This window comes from Lissotriton helveticus, chromosome 6, assembly GCF_964261635.1.
Source record: "Lissotriton helveticus chromosome 6, aLisHel1.1, whole genome shotgun sequence".
Taxonomy (NCBI): domain Eukaryota; kingdom Metazoa; phylum Chordata; class Amphibia; order Caudata; family Salamandridae; genus Lissotriton; species Lissotriton helveticus.
In genome coordinates, this window is record NC_136067.1 from 489979225 (window position 1) to 489996128 (window position 16904).

At 43.6% G+C, this 16904-nt stretch overlaps 1 protein-coding gene across 1 annotated transcript in view; it reads right to left on the bottom strand.

The window, feature by feature from the left end:
• CILK1 (ciliogenesis associated kinase 1) overlaps positions 1–16904 on the bottom strand; it is a 483141-nt gene that overhangs the window by 370404 nt on the left and 95833 nt on the right. The window contains exons 4-5 of the mRNA XM_078647940.1: positions 14140–14261; positions 2997–3076 (exon numbers count right to left, since the gene is read on the bottom strand). Coding sequence (XP_078504066.1) covers positions 2997–3076; positions 14140–14261 — 202 coding nt within the window. The remainder of the gene's footprint in view (positions 1–2996; positions 3077–14139; positions 14262–16904) is intronic.

The following is a 16904-nucleotide window of genomic DNA, read 5'->3' on the forward strand; positions in this document are numbered from 1 at the left end:
TCGTATCTTGCTCGCTAAGCTGACACTCCCGTGGTACGATGGGGGTATTGCTCTCCCGGATATAAAGTGATACTATTGGGCGTCCCAATTGGGAGCGATTAATCACGGCATGTATGGTCCCGACTTGAACCCCGCCTTCGCTATGGATAGGTGGCTTCTGCCTGATGGCAACTATTATAGGGCACTATACTCTAAATCGGTGGTCAAAGCTTTGTCGGGACCTACGAGGATTGCAGTTCGCCTGTGGCAGGACGCGACTAGCACGACGGGATGGACGGATCGTCTGACTTGGGCGACCCCGCTATTTGGTTCAGATAAACTTGGCAAACTGTGGAATACCAAGGGGTTCGATAAATGGGACTTCATTGGTATTAGTAAGGTGGGGGACCTCTGGGTCAAGGGTCAGGTAAGATCGTTTGAGTCGTTGCAGGAGGAGTTTGACTTAAATAACTCAGAATACTTCCGTTATATCCAGGTTCGCCATGCTTTGAGGTCGGTTCTCCCGGCTGGGGAGGTAATTCCGGAGTCGTCTCCGCTCGAAGATAGATTGTTGGATGGCTATGTGCCTGATAGCACCATCTCTCTAGTCTATAAAAACTAATCAATGATAGATCAGACCTCCTATTGCATCTTCGAGACTTGTGGACCCGTGACGGTCTTGTACTGGATGACGAGGACTGGCAATCTGTGATCTCCTCTCCAAAGGAGGTCACAATCCCAGCTCGACTCCAGTTGGTTCAACTTAAGATTCTGCATAGGATTAATGTCACGGGCCCTCGTTTGGTCCACATGGTTTTTTCTGAGGATGGTCTGTGTAAGCGAGGATGTGGGCAGATGGGGACATTCCTCCATATTATCTGGCAATGTCGTGAGATTGCGACCTTTTGGAGCAAGGTACATGAGGTAATGAATGTGGTGACGGGAATTGCCCTCTTGCCGGAGGCTAGACGCTGTTTACTGAATGTTTGGGAACCTACAGATCACAACGTAGCGCAGACTCAGTGGGTGACCCTGGGGGCCATGATTGCTAAGAGAGACATTGCTCAACTGTGGGGGTCCCCGAGGCCGCCTACGGTCGCGGTATGGAAGGAAAACATGGACTGGTGCATGTTTAGGGAGAAGACTGTGTACTTGGCCCGGGGCCGACCCCGGAAATGGTGTAGAGTGTGGGGACCCTGGAATAGCTACCGTGGAGATATATGTACGCCCCCTGTTGTGGATGTCCCAGATGTCCCACTTTCCCCCTAGCCCCGCATTCCACTTACTGTACTGTATATGCTTTGACTTTGTTCTGCCCTCCCCCCTCCCCCTCTCCTACATTGACTGCTGATTTCGTTGTATTGCTTGTCCTTCCCCGTCTTGGAATTGGTACTGTATGTAATATATTTCTCTGCCTTGCTGTTTATATAAAATTTTTCAATAAAAAGAAATTTTAAAAAAACCAATTAGCTCTAAAATACAGAGCTTGCTAATTAACATCACGCCTAGAACCTAACCTGTACTGTGTGGCAGTGTAAAGTAGTTGTGTTAGTCCCAAGCATGTAAGTGGTTTTAAAAAAGACATTAAAATGGTATGTTCAAACCCCTGTAATCATGGTCTGTGCATTATTATTCACTCAGCAGCAAACAGATCTGTGAATTCTTCCTAGAAGCAACCTTCATTTCCCAGATGTCTATGTGAGGGGATTCCTCTTCTAGATTTGTTAGGAGCAGCAGTATATCTATAAGCAACTACTAATTCTTGCCTGACTCATAAGATATTCATGGATCATGTTGTTCATTTTAATTGCGTATTTTTATATTTGCACAGCGCACGTTCAGCAATAGGTGTTAAAGCGCTTTTTGAAAGAACAGTTCAAGAATAATGGAGTTAAAAGAAAATAGGAGAGGAAGGTGACTGAGGACGGCATTAACAGAGGCAGTCTTTTGAAAGGATAAAAGGCTGTGTTGAATCCCCGTAGCGTTAGGCTATAAGGCCTAAAGCCAAAATACCAGCAAACTTTATTATCTTCTAGAATACTGAGAAATGAAAGGTTGTAGTAGTCAGGTGTCTTACCTGCATAGATTCAGAGCTACAAGGTTTACCGAATGGGCTTAAGGGAGAAAAACATTGCTTAAAGTTCTCAATAAAAAAATTGAGAATAATCTGTGATCTTATAAAATCAATAATTCAGAGTTGGTTTTGGGGCCTGACATTAAGAAGATGTCATTGTGTGCAGATGATTTTATCACTACCAGTATCAAGTGTATAAGTTGCTCAGCAATGACATTGTCGCACCCCATTTCCCCTTTTGGTAAATTATGACCCATGGATTAAGAGCAATTTTTGGTGGATGTAAGGCTCTCGGAAAGCAATAGAAAAAAATCCAGAATTTGGTAATTGTGTGTTCTGAATTAAAAAGAATTCTATTGAATTGATCTCCTATAATTTGGTATCAGATTAAAAAACAAACACATAATAAAAGAGTGGGCACCACTATGAGAGAGGAAGCTGCAGAGTGCACAGAAGAATGAAAAGATTTGATGAATGGTGGTATCTCTTAGTCAGAAAATATAGCAGCTGTTAATCATTACTGAGCAAACAAGATGGCTTGGCGAGTTTAACTCCTGCTGCTGACATCTACGCGACCTTCAATGCACAAGACTGAAACCTGGCAAGGCCAACTCAGCCTTTCATCATTATGAGGTCAATAAATTGTGTACAGTTAAAATGCAGAATAGTAACATCCATTAGTTCTAGTGCATGGAAAAGGTGAATATAACAAGGTAATGAACCCTATATTCATATGTTATTATGCAGGCTACCGTCCTGAATTTCATTTAACCAAGTACGATTTTCCATAGGAAATGTGAATACTAAATTTAGGATCCTTGTTTTGCAATTTTGAGCACTACCCACACAGATTACCACATTATAATCCACAAAAAAAGCAAAGTTACTATTTTCAAAACACTGACAAGGCGACATATTGCAAGTGATACTGAAATAAACTTACCATACTTGTGAATGTACGCAAGCCCTTGTAATATCTGGTTCATGATGTTCCTAATAGCTGATTCAGGAAACAATTTACTTCTAAAAAACAAAAAAACGAGTTACAAATTAAGTTAGAAACTTGGGAAAGTTCCACATGTACAGAAAATGAAATACTTTTTGAACCACAAACCTGAAAATAAGTAGCAATAATACGCACTTCTCAGAGCAACCCTGAGCAAAAGGAAAATGTTACTTTCCAGTATGAATCTGTTCTTGGCATGTAGAGCTGCAGAGTTGTACACTACGTTGCTGCTTTGCATATATCATCTAGGGAAACGTTCCCTAAGAATGCCATAGATGCCCCTAATTTACGTGTAGAATGAGCTCTAGGGGGAATGGTTAACGTGCGTTTGGCTTTAAGGCAGCATATTTGTATGCATTTTACAATCCACCTTGCAATTCCTGTTTTGGATATAGGATTGCCTTTATGAAGTGGGGAGAAAGCTAAGAAAAGTGGTTTGGTTTTCCTGAAGGGTTTTGTTCTTTCGATGTAGTAAAGTAATGCTCTTTTAACATCAAGGGTGTGTAGAGCTCTCTTTGCCACTGAGTCTGGTTGAGGGAAGAACACTGGTAGCTCAACTGACTGGTTTAGATGAAAGGTAGATACTACTTTGGGTAAAAATGTTGGTTTTGTTCTAAGAATCACTTTGTTATGATGGACTTGTAAAAATGGTTCTTGTCTGGTTAATGCCTGGAGTTCACACACTCTTCTGAGAGATGTGATGGCAACTAAAAATGCTACTTTCCAAGTAAGGTACTGTAATTCACATTTGTGTAAAGTTCAAATGGAGGACCCATTAGTCTGGTAAGGATTACATTGAGATTCCACACTGGGGAGGGTGGAGCTCTTGGTGGAATTACTCTTTTAATTCCTTCTGTAAAAGCTTTGACTGCGTGAACTCTAAACAAAGACAAATGTTGTCTGTTTTGCAAGTAGGCGCTATAGCAGCTAAATGTAATCTTATGGATGTATACGCTAGGTTACAGTGTTGTAGATGCAAAAGGTAGCAGATGATGTTTTGAATGGAAGCATCCAGTGGGTCAGTTTTGTTGTGTGAGCAATAAGTGACTAACCTCTTCCATTTTGCTGCACAGCATGCCCTTGTTGTAGGGTGTCTAGCTTTTTTGATAACGTTCATACATTATGGCGGAAGACTGAGAGACGGTAAAGTAAAAAGAAAGGTTTCCCTTTGAGTGATTTTATAGCGTCAAGACCAATCACATCACACCTATTCGCTCATCTCAGGCACTCTACTTAAGCCAATCGCAAATTGTGAAACACTTACAAGGAAGAATTACACTCAAAAATATATCAAAACAGACTGTTTATTATAAAGTTAAAAAACATTAACCCGAATGTACAAATGTATTAAAACAAGCATTTGCAATGCAATAGGTCTCGCATTAGGAAAGTTTGAGCCATTGGTATTGTGAATTACATTTTTTTTATTTATGTGTTGTTTGTGATAATAGCTATAGTAATAGCTAAAGTAATAGCTTTGTCATTTACAATGCCAATAGTTTTAACTTTCCCAAATGTGACACCTATAGCATTTGTAATGCAATATGTGTTGTATTTTCACGAAAATCCAAGAACAGAAGTGAAATATTAACTTTTTTTGTGACATTTATAAGACAGACGTCATTGTTGTTCAAGTACTTTACGCTGGTGTTTGGATTCCTGTAAATCCCCAGTGTTGCAGGGTGCTTAAGAATTTTGTGATCACAGTGGTACTGTATTCCGGGCTGGGGGGAGGAGAGAGAGAGAGAGGGAGGGGAGGAGAGAGAGAGCGAGAGAGAGAGAGGGGAGAGAGGGAAGGGAGGGGAGGAGAGAGAGAGAGAGAGAGAGACACGGGAGGAGAGAGAGAGAGAGGGAAGGAGAGAGAGAGAGAGAGAGACAGGGGAGAAGAGAGAGAGAGAGAGAGAGAGAGAAAAGGTGGGGAAGAGAGAGAGAGAGAGGGGAGGAGAGAGAGAGAGAGAGAGAAAAGGTGGGAAGAGAGAGAGAGAGAGAGAGAGAGAGAGAGAGAGAGAGAGAGAGAGAGAGAGAGAGAGAGAGAGAGAGAGAGAGAGAGAGAGAGAGAGAGAGAGAGAGAGAGAGAGAGAGAGAGAGCGCGCGCTTGGGCTATAGTATGCGGCAGCGTTGGGTATAAAAAATAAAAATAAAAAAAAGAGGCCAAATTATGCGGTAACAAATGTATAAAAATCACAAAGTTGTATAAAACAATTATCAGTTATTGTATGGAAAGGCGAGGTGGTATGGCGCGACTTGAAAGCAGTAAACCTATTGGAAACCAATAAAGAAGAGGTTAATTGGGGCTAGACGGGCCCACGGTGCTACCAGGGACGTACCAATATGCTGGCTTTACTGTAAAGGTCCTTGGTAGGTCTGCGCGGGCCATTGGTGTAAACTGTTAGCCCATTTTAAAGACGATGAAAGAAAGTAATGTACCGAGTTCACAGACTGTTCATGCGTGTGAGGGGGAAGGAGAACCTATGAAATGAAAGTTAGAATGGGCGCAGGAGAGTCATGCTTGAAAAAAAACATGGACCTAGTGATCATGCCCCGTTTCAGGCGTTGTGCAGGTTAGTCGGCCCTTGATGTTCTCAGAACCATCATCTTGAGATTGTTTAACCAAGTACATAGAAAATGGAATCCAAATATATGAGCATACATAACGCATTCTGCTATTGGCATAGAAGTAACAATTCTCCAAGATCAAAGAACCGATATGAATACTTCAACAGTATCACACTCCTCCAAAATTCCGGTATAATTTTATTCCCATCGACCCCTCCACATAAAAAAATAAACCACACAATTTACATATGTCCAAATGCCGCACTCTCCATTCAGGTCACAAGAGGAAGCTGGAGATAAAACGATTTGGTTTAGATTTATCATTTTAAAAGTTAGGTAGTTTTTTACGAGGATTTTGAAGCGTACTATTAAGACAATCGGCTTTGGGTGTCATCTGAGTGAATTTGCAACAAGGAGATACAAAACCAAGTGTTGCCATGGCATGCTGCGCTCAACTGCACTGTATAATGTACACAAGTATCAAAAATTGTAAGATTACCTGTAGGTTTCAACTGCCAGCACACCACAACTCCAAGCCTGGAATGCAAGATCTTCATACACAAACAAATCTGAAGCTCAAATTTCATACTGAACAACAACTCCCCTAACCACATGGATGGGCCAAGATCATTTAAATGAACATTACAGGCAAAAAAATGAGTCATAAATGCAGTCACAGTACTGCCGGCAAAAGAGGAGAGAGTCACCATCACTCTTCTCAAGACCTCTTCCCTCTGTACAACCACTCAGTGGATTACATGTCCTCAGATAAAACTTCAGAGCACTGCATCTTTATCATCAGGGTTGTCCAACGCACAAGAAGAGTGAACAACTAAAAGGTTTTCGTAGTAACCACTATGTAAATGACTAAACTTTTAGATTTATTGCACACAAATTTATCTCAGATGGATATCCTGAAAATCAATTCTGGATCCCTCATAAAAGTTGAGTACAACTACTGTAGATCCAAATCCCTTGACATGATCTGCTGTAACTGTTAATCCTAGCATAGACAGAGAATGTTACCAAACACACCCCTAAACGTGATTTTATACACTGGATTTATTTTGGTGGGGGGGGGGCAAGGGGGGGTGTAGATACCAGACATATGCCTTGACCCATGTCACACTGGGATAAACAAACCTCCTGAATTGTTGAGGTGTGGTGCATATGTAAACTGGTTATACTTTAGCTCCATTGCAGTTCCGCAAACTGTGTGTTTGCATGCAGTTATTTGCAGAAGGGCAACTTGACAGGTGGCAACGGTAGACTTCAAAGTGGCAAGTGTTTAAATGAAAATATTTAAAGTGTGCACCAAGGTAATATAAACAGCTGGGGAAAAAAACTAAGGAAAGAACCAGACCCTTGTGATGATACACTTGTATGTCACAGACTGTTTCCCAAAGCCATAAAAGTCTACCAGATCAAGAGCCAATAATCATGGGAAAACTTCATGGCTGTCTGGAAGGAAGGCGGTTATGGGGCAATAGGTTTTATTAAGTACAATAAAAAGCGGTTGAACGTATTTACAATTTCCTCCTCCTGACCACCGATTCCCCATGCAAAAATACGTAAGCAGATGATAATCAATGGCTGTCACTGGAAGCTTAACCAATCACTAGCAAACTATAAAAAAAAATTTTTTTTTCAAAAAGACAGCAGAAATACACCATTCCAAAAAGCACTCCGGACTGTCAAAATAAAACGGTGGCTGCCACCTCAGTTGAAACGGCAGTTTATGTATTACATTGAAAATGCAGTTTCAGATTCAAGAAAGGGAGCACAGAGGATGCCTCAAGGGACCATGTTTTATGTGTGACAGCCACATGCTTAACTAATCTAGCAGACCCCAGTTTACTGATCAGGTGTTTCACAATAAAGCTCCTAATATTTGATCCTTTTAACACACACTAAGCGGCACAGCAGAAGGATTCAGCAAGCATTAATGTTACTGGCATAGTGAACAGTCCACAATTAAAACAGCCTCATGGAGCTGCCAGCGAACATCCACTCGATCCCAAGTTTGCCACTGCAGACATGTCCGATTTGTCCGGAATATGAATTCCCAAGCCCAACTACAAGACAGGGTAGTATAAATTGTCTGGTGCTAGAGTGGATGTTGGAGTACAAGCTAAAAAATGCATAAATACATGAAGAAATAAATACCGCCTTCGGGTAAAGTCCGCGCTATATAAAAATGCATAAATACATGAATAAATAAATACCGCCTTCGGGTAAAGTCCGCGCTATATAAAAATGCATAAATACATAAATAAATAAATACCGCCTTCGGGTAAAGTCTGCGCTGTATAAAAATGCATAATTAAATAAATAAATACATACCGCAAAACATCCTCGTTACTCTGCCGGCCTGCGACCAGGAAGTCAGGCAGGCCGGCGCGACACCCGGAAACAGGAAGTAGGAGGGCGGGAGCCTACCCCGCCTCCCACGGAAGAGCCGCGATTGGAGCCGTGTTGGGAGCACCGGAGCAGGCAGGAGCCTACCCTGCGCCCCGGTGCCGAAGGAGGGAAGAAGAGTCCTGCTGCCGGGCCTTGCAGCTGAGGAGAGGAAGCTGGTGAGTGCGTTGCTGAGCTGCGGGCGGGCGGGAGCATGTACGCGCGCGCGTGCGGGGGGGGGGGGGGCGGCGTGTGTGTGTGTGTGTGTGCGTGCGTGTGTGTATGTGTCTTGGAGTGCGTGTGTGTGACTGTGGGGGAGGGGGTGTGTGTGTGTGAGCGAGTGTCTGTCTGCGATGTGTACGGCGCGGGACGCGACGTGCGCGTTCGCGCACACGAATCCAGCTACAAAAGCGCGCACACCCTACGGTCCGTCCTTTCCCCCAGAGTGATCGCTATTGGTCTCCAGCTGGATGCATCCTTACGAATGCATTTCCAGCGAGACCCAAAAATATACTTGAAAAAATTAATTAAAACACAGAATCTCGATCACCGTGACAAATAGGTGATTCTGCGGAGAATATTGACAAGCGAAAGCCCACACAGATAAACCCTTCCCGCACATCAAGTAATAAGGTGTCGGCTTGAAGTTAACCAAACAAAATGGTCGAGTGAACTCGCTTTAGAAACTAATACGAGTTGTTTTTAAAGATTGGCTTTTATTGCTATATTGAAATATTCCGCTTATGAAAATTGAGAAGGATTCTCACACATGTGCGATTACACAGGTGACGTCAATAATAAGGAGAAGCATATATAAATTGTCCTGATGAAGGTGGTTGTAACAATTTAAGACTACCGAAACACGTTGACGCTTTAGTGTTTGTTAAATTTGGAGGGGTCAACAGTACTGGGGTGATAGGGAATGAAAACTCAGCCCTCTGTTGAACCAAGTTGATCTAAATTAACATCAGCAAGACCAAGTCAATTGTCTCATTTTTCTCCTGTGAATCTGTATGAAAATATTCTGTGTTTTTAATTAATTTTTTCAAGTATATTCTTTTAATACATTTGTACATTCGGCTTGTTTTTTAACTTTATAATAAACAGTCTGTTTTAATATATTTTTTAGTGTAATTCTTCCTTGTAAGTGTTTCACAATTTGCGATTGGCTTAAGTAGAGTGCCTGAGATGAGCGAATAGGTGTAATGTGATTGGTCTTGACGCTATAAAATCACTCAAAGGGAAACCTTTCTTTTTACTTTACAGTATCTGGGTGCTCCATTCCCTTTTGGTTTAAATAGAGCTCCTCTCCCTAGTTTGGGAAGATTGAGGTAGCCAAACTTTAGGATTTCAGGAGCCAGATCACAAAGTTGAGCTGATTGGGATCTGGGTGTCTTCTCTCTCCATGGTTCTGAGTGAGAAGCTTGGGTGAGAGGTGCAGCTTTTGATGTGGTACTACTGATAGCTGCACCAGAGTTGTGAACCATGGTTGCCTTGCCCATGTTGGAGCAACAAGGAGCATTGTGAGGGAATGCTGTTGAAGTTTCCTCACTAGCAATGGAATGAGTGGGAGAGGCGGAAAAGCGTAAGCAAATTTGCATGACCAATTCATCCATAGTGCATTGCCTTTGGACAATGGGTGTAAATACCTGGATGCGAAGATTGGGCATTTTGCGTTTTGATGTGTGGTGAACAGATCTATGTCTGGCTGTCCCCACATGTGAAGGAATGGAAGAAGAACTTGAGGATGAATTTCCCATTTGTGGATCTGTTGTGTTTGACGACTGCACAGATCCGCTACCTGATTGTGTACTCCTGGTAGATGTTCTGCTCGGAGGTATATCTTCTGTGGAATGTCCCACGTCCAGACGCTCTGTGCTTGACGAGATAAGTGGAGAGAGTGTGTTTTTGTATGTAATACATTGCTGTCATGTTGTCTGTACGAATTAGGACAGCTTTGCCTAGGAGTTGCGGTTGAAACGACTGCAGCGCCAGAGAGATTGCCAACAATTCCAGGTAGTTGATGAGGAATTGCTTTTGTTGAGAAGTCCATAAACCTTGAATGGTATGGTTTTGGAGATGTGCTCCCCAGCCGGTGAGCGATGCATCTGTTGTCAGCACTATCTGTGGAACTGGCTCGAGGAACGACCGTCCTTTGGAAATATTTTTTGTGGTCCACCACTGCAGAGAGCGATCGGTGTGGTCGTCCACCAACACCAAATCTATTAGTTGACCTTGAGCTTGGTTCCACTGACGTGCTAGACATTCTTGTAATGGTCGCATTTGTAATCTTGCATGAAGGACGAGAAAAATGCAAGATGCCATCATTCCCATTAGCTGCATGAACACTTTTGCTGGTAGTGAGTGTTGTGGCTGAAATCTTTGAACTAGGTTTTGTATAGCATTTATCCTGATGGGATTGGGATATGCTAGGGCTGTGGAAGTATTCACTGTTGCCCTTAGATATTGTTGCATTGTAGACGGTTGGAGATGGGATTTGGCTAGATTTACTGTGAATCCCAGACTGTAAAGCGACTGGAGTGTGTGTTGAACACAGCTGCTGTAGGAGATTGCTTTTATGAGCCAATCATTAACGTAGGGGAAGACATGAATTTGTTGTCTTCTGAGATGGGCTGCAACTACTGCGAGGCATTTGGTGAAAACCCTGGGTGCTGTGGTGACGCAGAATGGGAGCACCTTGAATGGGTAGAGTTGACCATCTACCACAAATCTAAGATACTTCCTGTGAGCGCGATGTACTGGAATGTAGAAGTAGGTGTCTTTTAGATCTATAGTGGAGAGAAAGTCGCCTTGCTGTAGTAGTGGAAGCACTTGTTGTAAAGTGACAATGTGGAAGTGGTCTGATTGAATGTAAAAGTTGAGCGGTCTGAGGTCCAATATATCGGTCTTAGAGAGCCGTCCTTTTTTGGGATTAGGAAATAAAGGGAGTAGATTCCTGTCCCCGGATGAATTAGAGGAACTGACTCTATTGCATCTTTTTGTAACATTGCTACAACTTCCTGTTTGAGGAGCGTTAGGTGTTCTAATGACATTGGACGCTGTCTTGGAGGAATGTTGGGGGGGGTGTAGAAGTGAGTTTCAGGCAATAACCATACTGGATAATTGTCTTACCCACCTGTCTGTTGTGATGGAATTTCACACAGGAGGGAACTGTGAGATGCGTCCCCCGACAGGAGTGGAATGATCGGGGGGAAGCGCAGGGAAGTCACTGTTTATTGTTAGGGGAGTTGCGGGTGTTATTACCTCTGCCTTTACCCTTATTGTGGTTACCTCTGTAACCTCCTCTATTGTATTCCCTAGAAAAGGAGCCCTGGTTGGGATTTTTATAGGATGATGGATTGGTTTTGGAACCTGCTCTATAAAAGGAGTGATGAAAGGAGCCTCTGGCAGATGGCGACTGTAAGGCTCCCATGGACTTTGCTGTTTGTGTCTTTTTTAATTTTTTCTAGAGATGTGTCAACTGCAGGTCCAAAGAGGTGCTGCTGATCAAACGGTTGATTTAGGATTATATTTTGCACCTCTTGCTTAAATTCAGATACCCTGAGCCAGGCGTGTCTACTAGTATTGATTGCACATGATGCGGTGTCCGCTGCGTCAAGCGCACATTTCTTTGAAGTATTAGTTATAAGTTTGCCTTCTTGTATAAGGTCATTTGCTTTGTCCTTATGTTCTTGGCGGTACAAAAGGGGGTGGTGATGGACGGATCATCTGAACCAATCAAACATACACTCAGTCAAGAGATCTGGGTTTAATCCATCACCGTTCTTTAGCCCACTCTGCCACCCCAGTTCAGACATGGCCATATGCAAATCAGTCTGACCTTGTGCCTCATGGTAACAGTCCAGCCTGAACTGCCAAGCCATGCCTTCCCTGGACTGGAAACAAGCTTTCTAGCTTCCTAGGACCGGTTTCTGGCAGGCATGGCTTGGCAGTTCGGGCTGGACAGTCCTTTGGCGTGCATTGGCAACTACTAGTGAATCTAGGGGAAGTTGGCCCTTAATGTAAATAGGGTCACTGGGAGCTGCTGTGTATTTTTTATCTACTCTAGGGTTAAGAACCCTAGCTCGAACTGGGTCTTTGAACACCTCAGGAGCAAGTCTAAGGGGGCCTTGTAGCATGGGTAAGACAGGAGTAGATTTTTGTGGTTGGGCAAAAGTCTCCAATAAAAAATCTTCTTCTACAGGGTCTGAATGAAGTTTGACCTTGTGATATGTGGCTGCTCTGTTGATTAGTTGGGCAAACCCCACATTGTCATCCGGTTAGGATGGTTTTGAGGGGTAGAATTCTGGATCATTTGTTAGATCAGGATCAGTATTATAATCATGCCATAAATCTGGTTCCTGTGGTGAATCATCAAGATCTAATGGCATTATGTCTTCCTCTGATTGCCCATGCCCTTGTGAATTGTCACTATCCTTTGACTGTGGAGAGTGTGGTGATAAATAATTAAATAAGGGTTAACAGGTGGTGGAGGTGAAGGTGGTGGTGAAGTGGTAGTTGCTATATGAATCTTCTTTGGAGGAACTGGAATTTGTGGTACATGATCTGGTTTCCTCTTTGTAGGTGACTTGGTGACTATGTGACCAGTCTTCGGTTGGATAAAGATAGTAGTCTGCTTTGGATCCGGCAAGAAAAGCTCCTCGGAATCGATAGGCTAGCTTGGCGTCGAAGATTTGTCTTTGGGAGCTGTTTTTGGATATTGTCCGGTACAGCATCTTTTCCCGATACCGAAGTTTTTGGTGCTTAATCTTTTAATGGCACTAGAGTCTTTTCTGTGTGTTTTGGTGCCGAGGACTTGTCTGTTTGGTTCGTGCCGAGGTTTTATCCGGCTGTTTTGGTGCTGGCGGTTTATCCGCCGGCTTAGGAGTCAACGCTTCTTCGGTGCCGATGCTTTATCGAAGTGCTTCGGTGCCGAGGAATCTTTTGTAGATTTCGATGCCGAATGTTTTCCCGGTGCCAGTGGAAAAGGGCGTGGCAACTCAGATGACCGAGCTTTCAGTGCAGAGGATGTTTTTTCGGTACCGGATGCTTGGCTTGAGCCGGATGGCTTTTGTTTGTCCTTCGGTGCCGGGCCCGGGGCGTTCGAAGTCTTAGTACGGTGTGAACCTGAGCCCGGAAGTGAAGGTGTTACCGGTGCCATAGGTGTGGGATTGGTTGGGGCTGGGGTTTCAGTACTCACGTCCCTTTGAGATGGGGTGATGTCATCTTCGGCGTCTGAGACATTTGCTTTCGAGTCTGGAATCTCTTCTGGCTCCGGAAGGTTGTCGGGACCTGGATGGAAGAGGTCCAGAATGGAACCTGTGCCTCGCTGCATATCGCGGCGTCGAGCTCAACGATCCCGGATGGTCTTTTTTGATTTGAATAAGAGGCAAGCTTCACAATTTTTCTCTTGATGTTCCGGAGAGAGGCACAGATTGCAGACAGGATGGAGGTCCGAGTGTGGAAACTTAGCACCACACGGTGGACATTTTTTAAATGGAGTCCATTCCATCGACGTCCGTCTCTATCGGCGCGGGTAGGCCCAACGGCCCGCGACGAGGTTCGCAGGCATCGAAATGTAATGGAAAGTCGTCGAGGGTGTGCGTTGAAGGCACGCGATTGAGACAATACCGTCGATAAGCTGTGATTGCCCGTCAAAGGGGGTTCGAGAACGATACCGATCCGTAGCGCAGCAAGTCACATCCGAACCCGAGGGCGGAAAAAAACAATCTAACGATGGAGCCGAAGCCCATGTGCACAGTCGTCCGAAGGAGGAGTCACCAACCTCGTGACTACAGGACTTCTTCGAAGACAAAAACAACATGCAAACATCCGAGTCCAACACCAGATGGCGATCTATGCATAGTGTACATTCTGCAGCTCATATGCCTCAAACATATGTTTTATGCCCATCTGATAATGGACATTTCAGAACTGTTTTATTTTAGGGGTGTGCCATCAAACTTTTATTGTGGCATCGGTTCTACTTCTTTTGATATCTTGCACATTCATTTATTATAGCACACAACTTACATGATAGCATAACCTTAGGAGAAATATCAAATGCATCATACATACTGTACTGATCTATTAAATTGAAATGCAGGATGAAACACTCATCACATACCTGTCTTTCATGAGCTGGTACAGGTTTTCTTTCATGTATTCAAATACAAAATAGAGATTATCATTTTCTCTTATGACTTCCTTTAATTTCACTACATTGGCATGGTTTAACTTCTGCAGAGACTAGGAAAACAGAGGAAAATGATATGCTGAAAAACAAATATTCTGAAAGATTATTTTCTTGTTAATTAGTACATACCCATTTTTTTTAAACATTAGAACTACACGATTTGATGCAAGTCACTGATGCATCAATACTTTAATTACTCAGCTGATGGGGCATATGACCTTAAATCTAGGCATTTTGAAAATGTTCAAGTTAAATGAGAAGATTACATAGAATCACAGAAAGTGGCGACTGATACCTTACGCGTCTGTTTAGCTGACCTCCTGCAGCACCAAGAGCTCTCCATGGTGTAGGACCTTTCATCTTTACTGCTCAAATCTCCATCTATGCGACAAAGACCATTTAAAACTGACCCTTTGCTGAGGACCACATTTTCAAGTAGTGCATGTACACCCTTTAACATCTAGATGTGTCCTTCTTGCAAACAAGGCTTCTGTAGGACCATCTGCAGTGGGGCCAATACTGTAAGCATTTTTCATTAACGGTCTTAAACAGATAGAGCTCCTTAATAGTGAGACATAGCAGAGCTTCTTTCCAGCGTTCAAGCCAGGGTGGCATCTGCTATTGTTAGTCAGAAGCTAGGCGATAGTGGCTGGCCAAATGCAATGGAAAGCAATGCTGACTAGGTTTGTCCAGAACCAATTCACCCCCCTCACCCTCCTTGAGTAGCCTAACTGTGAGGGGAAATGCATGTTGCTCCCCAGTTCTTTTTTTTAATGATGTATCTTCATGGTGACGGCAGATTGCCTTTTAGAAATAAAGAGTTACTGTTACATCCTTCACAACGTGCATCCAACTGTTGAGATGCTGCATGCATAAAGCTTGTGACAGTATGAATGAATGTATTCATTGCTGGCGCGCCGAAGGAGAGCCAAAGAAAAGCCCGTCCGCGCCCGTCCGCGGCCGGCCGGGGCCAAGGGCCACAGACCCTGGCCAACGGCTATGCTATAGTTTAGAGACACTTCGCCACCTGAACTCCTCTCTGATGGAGTCATGTAAGCATACCATTGCACCGTACAGCTTTCCTCTACTTTGTCCACATTGTAGCCTTCAGCTAGGACACAATTTACCCCCCCACCACTAATAACCTGAATTTTAAAATGTTTTTAATAAATTGCAGATCTCTGCTATGCCACGCCACCGAAATCTCTATTGTTCTTGAAGAAGAAGCGCCAGAGGCAATCTTTCTCACAGAAACATGGATCTCCTATAATTCTGATCCTGACCTCGTCCAAGCCTTGCCCCTGGGCTATGCCATCACAAGGATGGACCGCCCAGTAGGGAAAGGTGGCGGAATCGCTATCATTTATAAACACAAACTGACCTGCAGAATCCTGGGCAGCCCTGCCATAGAATGTGAGAATGCCATATTCACCATCGAATTTAGCCCCGTTCTCCCTCTTACAGGCATGTTAATCTACAGACCCTTCCCTGAATTTCTGCAAATCTCTTCCTGACTCGGTTGCTAACCTAGCTTGCTCATCCGCCAACTTCTCTATACTTGGGGACTTTAATCTCCATTTTGACGATCCCTCACACACCTTGGCGGCAGAATTAATTAAAGATCTTGAGGTCTTCCAACTGTCGCACAAAGTCTCTAAACCCACTCACATAAAGGGCCACTCACTGGACGCAATTTTCTTGAACCTGGACTATTTGGTCGGGGAAAACCCTATACCGGTTCCCTGGTCTGATCACTTTATCATACCATTCACATGGTCCCCACCAGGCAAAATTATGAAAATGGCCCCCATTCCCGTAAAAGCCGGGCCCTGGTCCAATCTGTCATCAGAACAAAGGGCCACCACTTTAATAGCCTCCAAACCAGCACCCTCGGCAGATATAGCCACAGCCAAAGAAAATATCAACCGCTGGATCACAAGTTCCCTTGATTCCCTTATCCCCGAAAAAGATCTGAAAATTAAGGCTAAAACCCCCCAAAAAACGTGGTATACGATGCCCTTCGGGTCTTAAAACAGAATTGTAAAAAAACAGAGAGAGCATGGAGAAAACATTTCTCCCAAGAATCTAAAGAGAAATATAGGAAAAATATCAGCCTCTACAAAGCCAATATTAGAACAGTACAGGCCAGCTACTACGACGAAAAAATCTTAGCTGCATGTAACTCGACGCAAGAGATCTTTATGGTTGTGAAAACACTCTCAAAACCTCCACCTAATCCTGTCCACTCCGACACCTCAGATACCCAGTGTGACAATCTTGCCGAATTCTTTGTCACAAAAATCAACACTATTTTTTCCTTCTTTCCCCCTTTTAATAAAGATATCCCACTCACTCCCCTTGGTAACGGTCAGCCCAGCCTTCATTACTTTCCGTCCTTAGAATTGTCAGAATTAGAAAGATTGTTCCTCAAAGTTAAAAGTGGCTCTCCTAAAGACCCTGCTCCCATACGTAGGCTCACACAGGTAGCAGATGTTGTCCTTCCGGTAATCCTTGAATTAGTCAACACCTCACTCGCATCAGGAGTGGTCCCCCCTGCCTGGAAGGAAGCCATGGTGAAAGCCCTGCTGAAAAAACCCTCGCTGAACCCGTCTGTTTTAGGAAACTACCGACACATTTCTGTTCTGCCAGGGATAAGTAAAATTACGGAAAAATACGTCAACACGATTCTTTCCTCT